At 38.3% G+C, this 16,089-nt stretch overlaps 1 protein-coding gene and 1 pseudogene across 2 annotated transcripts in view; one reads left to right on the forward strand and one right to left on the reverse strand.

Annotated features, from left to right (window-relative positions):
* The window catches only part of WDR37 (WD repeat domain 37), a 52,014-nt gene extending 36,194 nt beyond the window's left edge, over nucleotides 1-15,820 (reverse strand). Inside the window, exons 1-4 of one of the 2 annotated variants that reach the window (XM_016206960.2) lie at nucleotides 15,580-15,820; nucleotides 10,434-10,530; nucleotides 2,761-2,856; nucleotides 2,359-2,423 (exon numbers count right to left, since the gene is read on the reverse strand). In XM_016206960.2, the coding sequence (XP_016062446.2) occupies nucleotides 2,359-2,423; nucleotides 2,761-2,856; nucleotides 10,434-10,530; nucleotides 15,580-15,717 (396 nt within the window). In that variant the 5' untranslated portion in view covers nucleotides 15,718-15,820. The remainder of the gene's footprint in view (nucleotides 1-2,358; nucleotides 2,424-2,760; nucleotides 2,857-10,433; nucleotides 10,531-15,579) is intronic. The other variant, XM_016206955.2, reaches the window with a different exon arrangement.
* Nucleotides 4,478-5,747, forward strand: LOC107532472 (F-actin-capping protein subunit alpha-1 pseudogene; annotated as a pseudogene).
* Nucleotides 15,821-16,089: the final 269 nt, after the last annotated feature.

Consider the following 16,089-nt stretch of genomic DNA (forward strand, 5'->3'; position numbering starts at 1 on the left):
ACATTTTAAAAGGGATGAGTTAAAAAATATGCACAGCCTCCCCCCACAATAAGTGGTATCAAATTTAATTTTCCAAGTCTGCCATTTCTCACAGACCGTATGATTATGAAAAATGAACTACTGGAGCCACATCCATCACTGACCCCATAGGAACAGTAAGGAGCGAGGAGCTCTGACTCACGAAAACCATGTTTCTAGTGGAATTCTGGAAGAATAGGCAGTTCGTGAACACTAACACATCGCTCCATGTGCTGGTTCCTAATGCCCATTAAATGGTGGCCACCTCTTAACTCTCTTTGTTCTTAAAAGTGTTGACTTAGCCACAATTGCAAGAAGGCTCCATAAAAGACTGAACTACTCAGAGGGAACATTCATGACAGAAAAGCAGCAGAATGAAGCAACACCTGTCATCCTAACTATCATTTTAACTGAGATAGAATCTACACCACTTTAACAAAATCCGATGTGTGAACGTTTTCACAAGTTTCTTTCAAGTGGTTTGCCAGTTAGACTGTCAAGCCTGCCTGCCTCCCTCCCACAAAGCATTAGAGATGGTCATCAGCCACCCAAGAAACCTCTCCTGGTTTGCTCATTGAACTTCGGTTTTCTGCTAAGTCACTAACCATGCAACCTACCTACCTGCTGAGTCAGAAGGAGGGAAGTAATAAACCCAGACTACAGTATCCATCTTCTGCACCATACTAGTTCTACTACCCAGAACATGCATGGCACCAATTAGAATACATTCTGATATCAGATCATTTCTCCCATTTTCAAATGTCACATATTTTCATTGCTATTCTTTAAGATGGGTACACATACACTGTGCACAATGCTATAAAGATCATTACTCAAGTGCTTCTCATAAATTCAGATTAATTTCTAGTATCCACCATGACTGGACTTTAAATATCTCTAATATATTGTTTTAAAGCAAATTGTTATTGTACACACCCTTACCTTTGCCTCAGTCTTATTTTTCACTACTCACGGTAAGGGATAATTTTATATAATCCTTTATTCCTCTACTTCAGAAATTATCAGAAAGTTTTGGCATCCTAAGACCTTACTTTATTTACATAACCTAGAATCACTAAATAAATATAATTCAAGGTAATATAACAAGAAGTGAGAAAGAACATAACCTCACTGCATTTGAAAAAAGTTTAACGTTAATTTATTTAAAACTTCTAAAGTTTTAATTAAGTGTAAGCTAGATAATACATTAAAAAATTTTAACCCAGCCGGGCATGGCTCAGCGGTTAAGCATCGACCTAGGATCCAAGAGATCAGGATCCAGGAGACTACAGTTCAATTCCCGGTCAGGGCACATGCCTGGGCTGCGAGCTTGATCCCCATTCGGGGGCGCAGGAGGCAGCCGATCAATGACTCTCTCATCATTGATGTTTCTATCTCTCTCTCCCTCCTCTCCTTTCTCTCTCTGAAATCAATAAAGATATTTTTTTTAAAATAAAAAAATTTTAGGCACTTACATTCCCTGAGTTATCAAAAAAAACAAAACCAAAAAAAAACCCACAAGAAAATGTTGCCAATACTCAGATTTTTTTAACTAAGAATTACCTAAAACCAAATCTGCTACATTAATTGCAGTTAATCCCATTTTGGGTGTCATGGGAAATAACTTTAAGCTCAAGGAACAAACTGGAAAAACAGAAAGCTAACAGTAACTATTTATGCCTTCATAGCAGACTCACCACAAATAAACTTTGCCTCAGGTTTAGAAGAGGAATGTACATTTATTAAGGTTAGGTAATTAATTTCCCTTTTGTATATTCAAAATACTCCAAAGTAGAAGTGCATACAAAATTACCTCAAAATATTACTTCACGATGGTAATTCCTTGTAGATAATTTCCAAATAATTAAATCCTGCCACTCTAAGAAGGTCAGAACAAGGTAGTTTAAGAAAAAGCAAAATACTACAAAAAAATGCCTTAGAGACAGATCTTCACTTTCTGATCATATTTGGAAAATTAGAGGTGAACTAAAATATAACTATAGTTCATAATGCAATTTTCATTGCTTTATACCCACTTATTAGCTTTCTCCAAATTCAGAGTTTCTATATCAAACCAAATAATAATAAAAAATGTATTTTTCCTCAAAAAAGACATATATACTGATGCACAAAGTATTCATCTCAACAAATATTAGTACTAGGTGTCTGTACACTGTGGCCATTTAACAAATCTATGATATTCGTTCTAAAAATTGATTTACCACCAGACGTTTATCTTTTTCTATCACACATTTCTAATTGAAAAATATGCAACTTAGAGTACACATGTGCCCACCTTAAGTATGACATGGCCGGCACACGAGCCAGCACCTTTCATACCTTGCTGGTGGAGGCCTTGTAAGTGGTCTTCAGCTTCTGAGAAAGCTGGCTGGTACTGTGACTGGCTGCCGAGACAGAGAACCGACAATCAATACAGCCATACAACCAAGGAGCCACAAACTTTCAGAGTGCGGACATACTATAGACATTAATGCGACTGTCCATTTCACATGGGAAGACAGTGCAACTGGGAGGGTTTGTCTATCCATGCAGTCATGAGGGCAATGGCAGGGCTGGAACAGAAGCCTGGGCTTCTGGGCAATTCCTTCTCTCTATGACCACACCTAAATTATGGATTCAAGTAATGCTGACCACAAAAATCAATGAATCATTCCCTGCATTAACTTCCAAATTCCTTCCACATATAGTCTGCAGGGTATCCTTCACAAGCATCCCCCTTACCTTTAGTTTTCAGTTGGCCCTTACTCAGCTCTGCCCCATCGAGCACTTGTCCTTCAGCAGCTAAACGCTCATTAAGAGTCTCAATTTCTCTACGCACTGGAAATAAAAAATTTTCAAAAAGGTAAAATATGTATTTTATGTTTAAATATACCAACCACTTCCAAAATTAGAGCACATAAAAATGTTATATATTGGTATTGTCTAAACAAAGACATGAATAACATCCTATAAACAAAATCACACAGTTTATAGAGGTCTCAAAAAACTCATAATACCATTCCAAAAATAGAAACTCCAATGCTTTCCCTAAATGGGGAAGACATGATCCTACCAGGGTTCTCATCAAGCAGAGCTCTTGGGTTTCAATATAGTTCCTTTCCTTTGTATTTTATTCTATATATTTAAAAACATTATCCTGATACTATCCAAAACTCAATGCAGTATTTGCAGTCTTGCTAAGAACACTGAAATCGGGGGGGGGGGGGGAACATAACCATCGTTGCATGGCACCATAGAGCACCAAGTGAGGAACATACATAAGGAAAATTAAAAACTGAAGCTATGAAAAATAAGTATTAGAGGCATATGGGAACAGAAGAGAAGAATAAAGAAGGACACCAGCTATAAAGAGAATGAGCAGAGAACTGAGAGGAGGAAGTGAACACAGCTCTGCTTTGAACAGATGCTATTATGCCACTGTTATCCACCCTGTACGGATGAGAAAAGAGGCCATCGGGGGAAGGGACTCATCCAAGGACACAACCTACTAGAGCCATGCAGCTGGAGCCCACCTGGCTACAGACCCACCCAGCACTAAGGCTATGTGCCTGCCACACTGCCTCCCAGGCCTGGACAATACCTGTTCAGACTAGTATGAGGCCAAGTGCTTAGATGAAAGTACAAATGAGATCAGCTGGAAAGAAGGTCGAGCGCAGTAAGCTCTGAACAGATCCAGTCTAAGCAATTTCGACTCCATCTCGTAGGCAACAGGAAGCCACTAAACCTCCAGCATTAGTCATCTGTAATCCTACAGTTTTTCTTGAACAAACTACACAAATTTATAAAACATAAGGCCTTAGATCACAATGAAACAACAATACTTGGGCCTATACAACTCTGATACTTAAAACAAAAAATGTTTAAAATCAGATGCAGTACATGGTACCTAATTTTTATTTTATAAAATGTTGGAATAATTTCTCCCTCTGTAAATTTTCAAGATGGACTTACAAGGAAAATCCAGTATCAAAACATTAAATTCTCCAATAGCCAAGTTTAAATGACACAGGACTACACTCTCTTCACTATTGATCCAACCATACCACTTAGTTCTAGAGTGAAAATATTTTAATAATGCAAAAGTTGTTTATTAGTATTTAATTTTGGAATCAACTTATAAGGGATGAAAGACCAGATTATGGTTAAAAATTTTATAAACACAAACCCTGTAAAAAAACAAAAACTGGAAAGTAATGAAGCAGTGAGGGGTAAAGACATGTCATTTCCTAATATTCTGCAAAGTATGACTGCATGTAACCTAAAGTTGACGGAGCAAAAACAGATTGTTTATAAAAATAATCACTAGAAGAACTAAAAGCAAAAAATGCAAATGTTTTCCTTTGCAGAGTGGGATGGGTCAACAGGTGGAGTAATGGCAGGTATCTTTACTTTTTATACTGCTTAATTCTTTACGGCAGCAATTTTCAACCGGTGTGCTATGGCAAGCACACTGGTGTGCCCCACAAGAATTTTTAAGACATGCCATACCTGACTATTTAGTTAGGGGCACTGACCTCATTTCCCTTAGACTGTCAAATAAAAAAATAACAACAGCCAACACAACAGCCGTCCAGTATGAATGAATCAAAATTGTACCTATTTTTTTGTCAGACGGTCAAAATATATTTTTTTTGGTGTGCCGCAAAATTTTAATTAGTTTGTGTGTGCCAGGATATGAAAAAGATTGAAAATCACTGCTTTAAGGAAATGAAGGCATTGCTTCTAAAATAAGGCTTTTTGTAATTTTTTTTTCAATTAGAGTTTATGTTCAATATTCTTTGGTATTAGTTTCAGGTGAATAAATTTTTTTTTTTAAACTAAAGACAAGATGGTCAATTTCAAGGGTCAATGGTTAAAAATTTTATAAACACAAAAGTATAGAATGAGAAAGTATGCATAGCTGCTAAATTCATCGCTCATCCCCAGGAGAATTTAATGAAGTATTCAGTAATGTCCGGTTACTACTTAATGACACTCTCCTCAGAGAAGCGGCAGCACATGCATTTATTTGCTTAGTATAACATGGATCAGTTCATGCCTGTGAAGATAGAGGATATGAAGATCAGGTCTTTAATTACAGAACACAGTGACCTGGGTTATAGTAGATTTTTCAATCCAAGAAACAAGATTTCCTTTAAGTTTGATCACTTACAGAAAGAAGCAAATGACCTCCAGCCAGAGGAAATAGATGGAGGTCTGAAGTCTTGGAGAGAATCCTGTGACTGTGCTTCAAGGGCCCATGTGAAAGATCATTATTCCTATGGCTTCTGCACTGATTATGCTAAAGCTAGAGATAGGGAACAGACTATTATTGCATGTATTGAAAGCCACCAGTTTCAGCCTAAAAATTTCTGGAATGGTCATCAAAGATCAGAATGAAAGTTCACCATCACACTACCTACAGCTGAAGTGGCTGGAGTACTTAAGATTCAGGTTCACTATTATGAAGACAGCAATATTCAATTGGTTAGTCATAAACATGTACAGGATTCAGTAACTGCTTCAAATGAAGACGAAACTGCCAAGGAGTTTATTAAAATCATAGAGCATGCAGAAAATGAGTATCAGACAGCATTAGTGAAAACTATCAAACAATGTCAGACACCACATTCAAGGCCCTATGCCGGCACCTTCTAGTTACCCACACCAAAATGGACTGGAAAAAGATACTCAGCTACAAGATTGGCAAAGAAATGTAGAATGCTTGAAGGCTGAACGTAAGATTCTTCAGTATATGGAAAGAAAGGTTTCAACATATGGTCATATTATAAATAAGTGACTTATAAACAAGAGTGATATTTTGGTAGGGCTTTCAAAGTTAACAGGTTTTCTAGCCTCCTGGAATACTATTAAACATACAGCACCGTCTTGATACTTAAGTGTCCTCTGCCTTGTAATTTTCTATACCTACTTGTAAATTTTTTTTAATTCTGCCACATTTAGTGAGAAAAATCTATTCTGGAGTCATTTTACTGCTTAGAGAATTTTCCTAGCCATGAAGTCCTGTTACTGATATGGGCAGGAAATATGTTCATGCTTTTCTACTCCTGTCCTTTAAAATACTACTGCTTTATACTGATCCACCACAGCTAACGACGCTATGTTACCAATTCTAATCATTTGAAGACACATTCACATTTCTCCCTCCAACTGCTTTGACCATCACTTACAGCACTTGCATAACTACAGTTTTCAAAAGTTTGGATTGAGGCTATTCAGGTCCTTATGTTGGGCAAAGGAAGTTTTATGAAAATCCCATTGTAGACAGCTTCTCTGGGGAAGTTGTTTTTAAATCCAAAGACTTGAACCACATGCCTTGCCCATGACCACGTTTACTTTTTTCCCCTTTCCCTCACTGTCTCTTTCCCACCTTGTACCATTACAGTTCTAGACATCTGCATTTTTAGCAGAGTTTTACCCATTTATTACTATTTTTTTAATATTCAAGAACTTCTGACATACAAGGGATACAGCAGAGTATCAGACTTGAAAAATGTGGATGTTAAAGAAAAAATAGATATCTTGTGCTTTAATACATTGTGGCAGGACTGTACTAGAAGCAAATGAATCAAACAACTATGTAAATCAGTAATAAAACCTAAAAATGAACCAAAGTGAAAAGGATAACTTCCAGGCAGTATCTTTCTATTGCAACATATTATTAAGGGAATATTAGTGATTTGTTCTAAGTAGACTGTAAAACTTGTTTCCAATTACTTTTCCGCAGTCCTGCCTGCCAAGAACTTAAATTTAACTGTGATACAGCAACCCTTCCCAGGTGTACTGACAGGTCTATGTGAGATCTCACAATACACAGGAGACACAGATATGACAAATGAAATGGTGGACTCATTTACATTGTTTACACTTCTATGACCAGTCCTTAGGGAAGGTCAGTTTTTTGAAAACCAAATATTGTTTCCTACCTATCTCCATATACATATCAAAAAGGGTGTTTGTGCACCCGGCAGTGTGGCTAAGTTGGCTGGGAGTCTTCCATGCACCAGGAGGTTGCCAGTTTGATTCCCAGTCAAGGGCACATGTCCAGAGTTGTGGGCTCAATCGCCAGTAGGGGGCATGCAAGAGGCAGCTTATCAATGTTGCACTCTCACATAGAAGTTTTTCTCCCTCTCTCTCTAAAAATAAATCAATTAACTACTGTTTAAAAAAGAAAGGTTTGTGCTTCAGTTTTGTTTTTGCTCAGTAATACAGTCAAGCAAGAGTTTGTTTCCAAGTGACCCGCTGAGCTGTGTAAGCATTTTTACTTCAAATAAAATATATTTAGGAGATTCCAAGACGGCAACACATTAAGTGGAAGCTACAATGACATTCTCCCAGGACCAAACTGGAATTACAACTAAAATATAGAAACAACATCCTGAATAACCAACTGAAGAATAGCTGGAGAGCACCCTCATAACCAAGGACAAAAAGTGGAGACCACATACAGACTGGTAGGAAGTATGGAGGTGTGAGAGGGCTGGCTAGGCTCCCACAGACAGCAGCTGAAGTTCCAGAGGGATATCTCAGCTGCAGAGGGTTCCCACTGAGAACTCTAGGGTCAAAACCTTAAGCTGGGCTCCCCCGTCCAGAGCACCAGAACAGAGGAAGGTGCCCACATAACATCTGGCTGTGAAAAGCAGCAGGGTATCTGTCTGCCAGGGAGAGGTGGCTGGAAATGCAGGCACCTTCTTAAATGGTCAACATACAAACTTTTGTGTGCAGACACTCACCTTGGGCTCAGGGAGAGAGAGGGCAGAGTGGACTATAACTGTGTGAGGAGAATCCAGGATTGGTAGCTCTGGGAATAGAGCTCAGAGGAAAGCCACCTGGTTTTCTGTTCTGAGTCATTCCCCCATACTGCAGAGGACGTTTTTCTCAGGCAGACCTTTACCAGCCAGGCAGCTTTTGCCTGGGGTTAAGCAATTGCCCACCGCATGAAAAACCTCTCCCCCCACCCTGTGGAGTTTATGCCTTGCTGTGGTCTACAGCCTGAGGCTCATTAAGAGACTGAGAATAACAATCAGCCTGCAGGCACAGATGGATCTCTGGGTGCTTTGAGTCTCTGCCTGATCTACTTCTGAACCCGGGGCTAGGAAAAGGACACCTTGGTCCTTTCCAAACACACCTGGCCGAGCAGAGGGAGCCATAAGCTGTGGATTGTTGAGAGCCCCAAACAGGGTACTCAGGGTCAGTCACAAACAGCATCTGACACTGGCCTGCACTAGAGACCCTGAAAAAAGACTGGAAGTTGTAGCAAACCTACCTAATATATAGAAACGAACCCAAACAGGCAGCTAAAAAGACAAGCCACAAACGGAAAAACAAGAGAATTCTCCAGAAGAAGAGCTAAATGAGATAGGCATAAGCAAATTATCAGATATAGCATTCAGAGTAATGATTATAAAGATGCTCAACAGCATGAGAAAAGATATAGAAACTATGAAAAATGACCAGTCTGAAATGAAGAATGACACAGCAGAAATAAATAATACATTGGGCCCGGCCGGGCGTGGCTCAGCGGTTGAGCGTCGACCTGGGATCCAGGCAATCGGGGTTCAATTCCCGGTCAGGGCACATGCCCGGGTTGCGGGCTCAATCAGTGACTCTCTCATCATTGATGTTTCTATCTCTCTCTCTCTCCCTCTCCTTTCCTCTCCCTGAAATCAATAAAGATATATTTAAAAAATAATAACAATAATAATAATAATACATTGGAAGGAATAAACAGCAGATTAGAGGAAGCTGAGAATGGGATCAGCGAATTAGAAGACAGCGCAGCAAAAAAACAAAAACAAAAAACTACTCAATCAGAGAGCCAAAAAGAAAAACAAATTAAAAAACAGGAGAGTTTAAGGAAGCTATGGGACAACATGAAAGATAACAGCATGAAGCACAGCACCTGTCAGAATGGCTACCATCAACAAATCAACAAATGACAAGTGCTGGAAAGGATGTGAAGAAAAGGGAACCCTAGTACACTGCTGGTGGGAATGCAGACTGGTGCAGCCACTATGAAAAAGAGTTATGGAATTTCCTCAAAAAATTAAATACAGAACTGCCATCTGACTCAGTGATCCCACTTCTAAGAATATATCCCAAGAATCTCGAAACACCAATCAGAAAGAATTTATGCACCCCCATGTTCATAGCAGCACAGTTTACAATAGCTAAGATCTGGAAACAGCCCAAGTGCCCGCCCATCAGTAGATGAGTGGATAAAAAGCTGTGGTATATTTACACCACAGAATACTACACAGCTGTAAAAAAGGATCTCTTACCCTTTGAGACAGCATGGACAGACCTAGAGAGTATTATGCTAAGCAAAATAAGCCAGTCAAAGTCAAGTATCACATGATCTCACTCATATGTAGAATCTAATGAACAAAATAAACCAATGAACAAAATAGATCCAGAGACATAGGAGCATGGAACAGACTGACGAATCTCAGAGGGACGCCAGGGGTGGGGGGCAGAGAATAACCAAAGAACTTATATGCATACATGCATAACTCATGGACACTCAATCGTGTGGTGAAGGCCTGTGGGAAGTGGGAGTATGGGGTGGAGGGGGTCAATCAGTAAAAAAAAAAGGACATATGTAATATTTTCAACAATAAAAATAAATTTTTTTAAATAAAAAAATTCATTTGTATTGTAAAAAAAACTAAAGACAAGCTAATTAAAAATTCTTTTGATTTACCTTTAGCAAGTCAAACAGATAATACATTTTAGGAAATCCTCAAAGCATATTTTAAAGATTCTTACCATGAATCAATGTTTTCGTAATTTACAGTATACTTTATGTAAGATGCATTTATTTTTTGTAAAATCATAATTCGGATCAGCAGGTGTGGTCAGTATAATACTGCCTACCCCAAAGACAAGCTGTGAACACGTCACCTCGTGGCAAAAGGGCCCTGCAAGTGGAACTAAGGTGAAGAACCACTGATGGGGAGATCAGCCTGCATGACTTAGGAGGCCCATCCTTCCCACACACCCTTAGGAATTAGTCAGAGATGCACTAGGAGGATTCCACTGCCGCTGACAGAAAAGAAGGGCTTTGAGCCACAGAGTGTAGCAGGCTCTAGACACTGGGAACACCTGCAAGAAGACAAGGACCACTGTTGTCACTGCAAGTAACTGAAATCTGCTACAATCCAAACAAGTAGGAGGAGATTCCTTCTCACGCCTCCAGAAGAATACAGCTCTGCCCACACCTGATTTTACTCTGCTGAGTTATAAGATAATAAATTGTGTTATTCTAAGCCACTAAGCTTAACACAGCAGCAGAAAATAAAATGAATACAGTGGTGAATGTCCACCCACAAATTTGACTCTCAAAGATTTTTAAGTGAAAAGTTATAAAAGTATATTAAACAGGAGATACTCACATTCTAAGTTTTCAATATAAAGGTTTTCAAATTCTCTTTCTATTTGACCAAACAGTTCCAAAAGTGTACTGCGAACTGAGGAAGGCAGTTTAGAATCCTGTAGAAAAGGAAGATTTTTGTTTAAAATGCATGCATGAATGTTAAACTCTGATACCAAGTACCAATACACTTTTTCCAAAGTGAATTATCTTTTATCTCAAGCTCATTTTATATCTTTAGATGTTTTATTTCCTATACATAAAATGTTTAATGAACTTAAAGTTTCAAATTTCTACAGATAAAACTAAAATCAAATTGTACTAATGGTTATGCAAGATAATATGGGATTCAAGAATAAGCACTTCTTCACAACAGCATAATTTTTCTTTTTACAAGGGAGGAAATAAGCCTACCTTATTTTAAAACTTCCAAATTTGTAGAAAAGGCATGCCGTTCTCATAAATAAAATTATATTATGCCCTGGCTGGTATGGCTCAGTTGGTTAGAGCGTTGTCCCATACACTGAAAGGTCACGGGTTTGATTCTTGGTCCGGGCACATACATAGGTTGCAGGTTCAATTCATGGTCAGAACCCATACGGGATGCAACCAATTGATGTTTCTCTCTCACATCAATGTTTCGCTTTCTCTTTCTCTCTCCCTGTCTCTCTCTCTCTCTCTCTAAAATTAATGAACATATCCTTGGATGAGGATTTTTTTTAAGAACTGTATTATAAATAGCCTTTAAATTCTACCATGTGGTATTATAAATTAATTGTAGTAACATATACTTATAAAAACTGTGCCTTATAGAGTCATGTCCACCATGCTTCAAGCAAAATATTTTCTGTAACTCTATGTAATACCTAAAAGATTATCATGAAGAGAAAAAAAACATTTCACCTATAAAAGCAAAACGTGTATTAGTTAAATGAAAACATTAGCATGTAAGTCCCAGTTAGCTTCTGGTGCCTCAGCACATGCTCTGCACACCTCAAAGAAGTCAGTGGGAAGAAGCAACATCTCAGCTAAATTTTTATGTATGATCAAACGAATATGTGGTGCTCTAGGCAGCAACTGTGTTCACAAGCATTTATCTTCCAGACACTGCTAAAAACAGGGAGACTGACACAGTCTACATTCTAATCTCCTAAAGACATAGCCTTTATAGTATATAGTATTTTCTGTGTGACCTCCCCCTCCCAGCACTTAGAATATTTAAAAAAAAATTCTTAATATTTCTAAAATAATATTTTAATACTTAACTGCTGTCAGAATAATTTTCTAAGTGACTTTTCAAATTTATCTGCAGCACGAACTTTTTGATGTTTAGTGAGTTGCAAATAAAAAGATAACATTTATGAAATTCCTTCAGATTAACTTCTTAGAAGACAAGAATTTAGGCAAATGATCTCTAATAACATAAGCATTTTAGCAGTATGTTTTGAAGTAATCACGGAATGCTCAAGTAAATTTTACAAGCTACTTGAAAATATATATGAAACCACTTGTCTACAAACTGAATCTGGTTCATGCAGCCTCTCTCAATACCCCTCTAAAATACCAATAAAAAACATGAAAAATAAAAACGTAGAGTAACAATGAAAAATAAACTAAATAAAAACTTACAGTAACAAAGAAAAATAAACTAAACTAAACCATCACAATTAATATTTAACACACTGCCTGCCCCACCTTTTGGTCTTTGCCTAGTCTCTTCCCTCTCCATGCCATGTTCTTCCCAAACCCCCTCATTCAGTTAGCCCTCCTCATAAGTGTCACCTGTTGGAAGCTTTTTTGACTCCCAAGGCCCAGTCTCCTCTTACATCTATCAATTCCAATTCACCTACACCCATAATGTTTAAGACCCTTATTCAGCCACTGAAATGTAACATTTACTTAAATAGTAAATGCATCTTAATATAAAATGTAATTGTAATGGGAGACAAAACTAAGATATCAGCATTACTGTCACTTGATAAAGACAATCTAGAAACAGCATGCAGTGAAATGAGAACTTTTCCACTAGAAGGCAAGTGGAGCCGAATGAGTGCTCCCAATAGAGCTCCTCCTGACCTTTCCTAACAGTTCTCCTACTGCCAATTGACTTCACAAACCCTGAATTAAGAAGTTTAAGTTCTAGCCCGGCCAGGCGTGGCTCAGCGGTTGAGCATCGACCCAGGATCCAGGCGATCGGCGTTCAATTCCCAGTCAGAGCACATGCCTGGGTTGTGGGCTCGATCAATGACTCTCTCATCATTGATGTTTCTCTCTCTCTCTCTCTCCCTCTCCTTTCCTCTCTCTGAAATCAATAAAGATATATTTTTTTAAAAAAAGAAGAAGTTTAAGTTCTAGTGTCACTTGAGAAAACTCATGACAGGAAAGCTACTATGATTCAGTAAAGCTTGTCAAGGGATCTGCATTTTACCACAGCAGCATGTACCTGGATACAGGACCCTCAGTGCTCTAAGAGCACAGAGATTCAGTAGCCCTCTGCAACTACAGACTTCCCACCCGAGCTAAGCACTGCTTCCTAAACTACTTTCAACTCATGAATTTAAGAGGTAATTTACTATAGCTCCTTTGCACTAATCTTCACTATTGATACTGCTCCCCAACAACTCAAAGAATATGGCCGTAACCTCCTCTAGAGAGTGATGACCTACTGTTCAACTCAAACCCACTGGTAATCAACCATCTGTACTCTCAGATCCTTCTGCTTACACCCACAATGACAACTGCTTGCACCCAGTACCACTGCTACCATCCTCCCACTGCTAAACCAGGCAAAGCACCTCACACCAGCCTTCCAGGACACTGGACTCATCGACAGTTGGCCACCATCCGAAGAGCACTAGAGACACCACGATGAAGGCCGAGGTGCAGTGCTAGGATGTGCAGCTTGGAGGGCTCTGAATGACCTTCATAAAGGGTTACCCTGAGATGCAATTATCCACTTGTGTTACATCACAATGGAGGGCAGGCCCTCAGAAGGCCAAGAGAAGAACACATGTACCTCATATAAGAATCCATGCTAGGGGATGCTAGCAAAGGTTGTAGAATTTTTCACTGCTAGAAATGTAAGTAAATCTAACAATTAAAAAAACATATCTTAAAAAAAAAAAGTGGAAGAATAAATAAATAAATATTTGAACTTAAAAAAAAAAATCTTAGTCCTGGCCAGTGTGGCTCAGTTAGTTGGAGCGTTGTCCTGTATACCGAAAGGCTGCAGGTTCAATTCCAGGTCAGGGCACATACCTAGGTTTCGGGTTCCATCCCTAGTCATACAGAGGCAACTGATCAATGTTTCTCTCTCTCTTCCTTTCTCTCTCTAAAATCAATTAAAAAAAAATCCTTGGGTAAGAATTTATATATATATATATATATATATATATATATATATATATATATATATTAGACTGTTAACCTGCACTATCCAACATGGTAGCCAGTAGCCCCATTTGACTGTTTAAATGTAAGTTAATTAAAAATTTTTAAATTTCTCAGTCACACAAAACACGAGGCTTGTGGCTCCCATATCTGATAGCACAGATCTAAAAAATTCTATCACATAAGGTCGACTGCACAGCTTTGGTTCAAACATTCACCTTTCTAAAAGTTATGAGCTGACTGTATTCCCTCAAATTCATATGTGTAAGTCCTGACCCCCAATACCTCAGAATGACTATATTCAAAGCCACAGTGTTTAAGTAAAATGGGGTCACTGGGGTGACCCTAATCCAATCTAACCTGTGCCCTTATCAGAAGGGGAGATCTAGACACAAACACACACAGAAAGACAATCATGTGAGCACACAAGCAGGAAACAACCATCTATAAGCCAAGGAGAGAGGCCTCAGGAGAAACTAGCCCTGGCCACACCTTGATCTCCAACTTTCTGCCTCCAGGGCTATGGGAGAATAAAGTTCTATTAAGTGCCCTCAGTCTGTGTAGGACTTTGTTATGGCCACCCAAGCTCACTAACACACTAAGAATATCAAAGCCATTTTGGAGGTTCCTTAAAGCCTATGGTTTTATTTCCAAGATTGTTCAAATATTTCTTTTAGAAAGCAGAACCAGGTATTTGCTCACTTATTCACCCATTCAATATGTATTAACAGGGTTCTAACTGAATATTTGCTACATGCCAAGCAACTGTACTAGGTTCTGAGTGCACACTGCTGCCCTCCTAGAAGCTACATCCTGGAGGCCCAGACATCAGAGTCTCGGGCACAGTTCTAACAAGATCCAGCATTCCAATGAGCCAATTTCTAAGATTTCAGCCTTATTTTTTGTAATATTATGGCCAATGAATTAGTTATAATTGTGAACAGTCATAAAACTATATGTATTTATGCTTCAATCCATGTTTATATATACTAATATGAAAACGTATTAGATATAGCTATAACCTATTTTATTATCAAATATACTTTTAGATTTCACAATACTCTTTTAAAAATTAACACATTTTGCCCGGCCGGGCGTGGCTCTGCGGTTGAGCATCCACCTAGGATCCAGGCGATCGGGGTTCGATTCCCGGTCAGGGCACATGCCTAGGTTGCGGGCTCAATTCCCAATGACTCTCTCATCATTGATGTTTCTGTCTGTCTGTCTCTCTCTCTCCTTTTCTCTCTCTGAAATCAATAAAGATACATTAAAAAAAAAAAAAAATTAACACATTTTTATCATAATAAAGGAACTAGAAAAAGTGTAAGAAAACTGATATTTATCAATAAAATACTAGTTCATCTAATCAAAAAGGACATCAAATAAATAGCAGATGACACACTCACTACAGCAAACTCAGGATAAAGCCAAGAAACTTAATGAAAGATCTGATTCCAGAAACTCTCCAGAGAACAGAAAGATCACTGAAACACCTTATTCTCCTTTTCTTGAGACTATTAGACAACCAAAACTGAATTGTAGAATAAAAACTGATCCAAACTGTCACACCCACTTTTTTTATTACTATTTATTGTAAAAACATTAACCTGGGAATTGAATCCTATCACTGTGTAGGCTGCTGTATTTGACAGCAGTTTTATTTGGGAAGGGGGAGTTGGTTTTATTTTTTTGATAACCCACACTTTTTCTCTACTTTGTAGACCTGTGTATATTTGGCTATTTCTGGAACATTACAAACACACTCAGCACTAACTTACTTGTCCTTCTAACATTTCTCTTGGCAGACCCGTCCTCTCCTGCTCCGAGCTGTTAGTTCTTCGTATAGAAAGGCTATGAGATTTGCGTTTCTGTTTTGCTTGGCGAGCAGTTGAACAACTCCCGCTTTCTGTGGGCATTACTTCTACAAGGTGATATCCCGGTCACTCCTGTAATAAGCTAAACAAAAACAGGAAAAACAAGTACTTTATTTCTGATTACAGTAAAATGAAATGAAGGAAAAATAGTGGATAATGACTACTTTTAATTCCAAACTTCCTTACTATGGTTAACATTTACTATGTAATTTAGAGTATAACAAATTAACATGTTTTAAGGTAGAGACCATAGCCTTTGTTAAAGAATAATTTTTTATCAAATTTCATTAACATGTTTTAAAAATCAAATAGCAACAAAGACCTTAAAATACAGATCAACTCTTTCTTAACCAGCTTTCCCCAGGCTCAGCCTACTCCCCAAGGGAACCAATTCTAACTGCATGTCCTAGACAA

The sequence above is a fragment of the Miniopterus natalensis genome, chromosome 1 (genome assembly GCF_054644295.1).
Source record: "Miniopterus natalensis isolate mMinNat1 chromosome 1, mMinNat1.hap1, whole genome shotgun sequence".
In the NCBI taxonomy this organism is placed as follows: Eukaryota; Metazoa; Chordata; class Mammalia; order Chiroptera; family Miniopteridae; genus Miniopterus; species Miniopterus natalensis.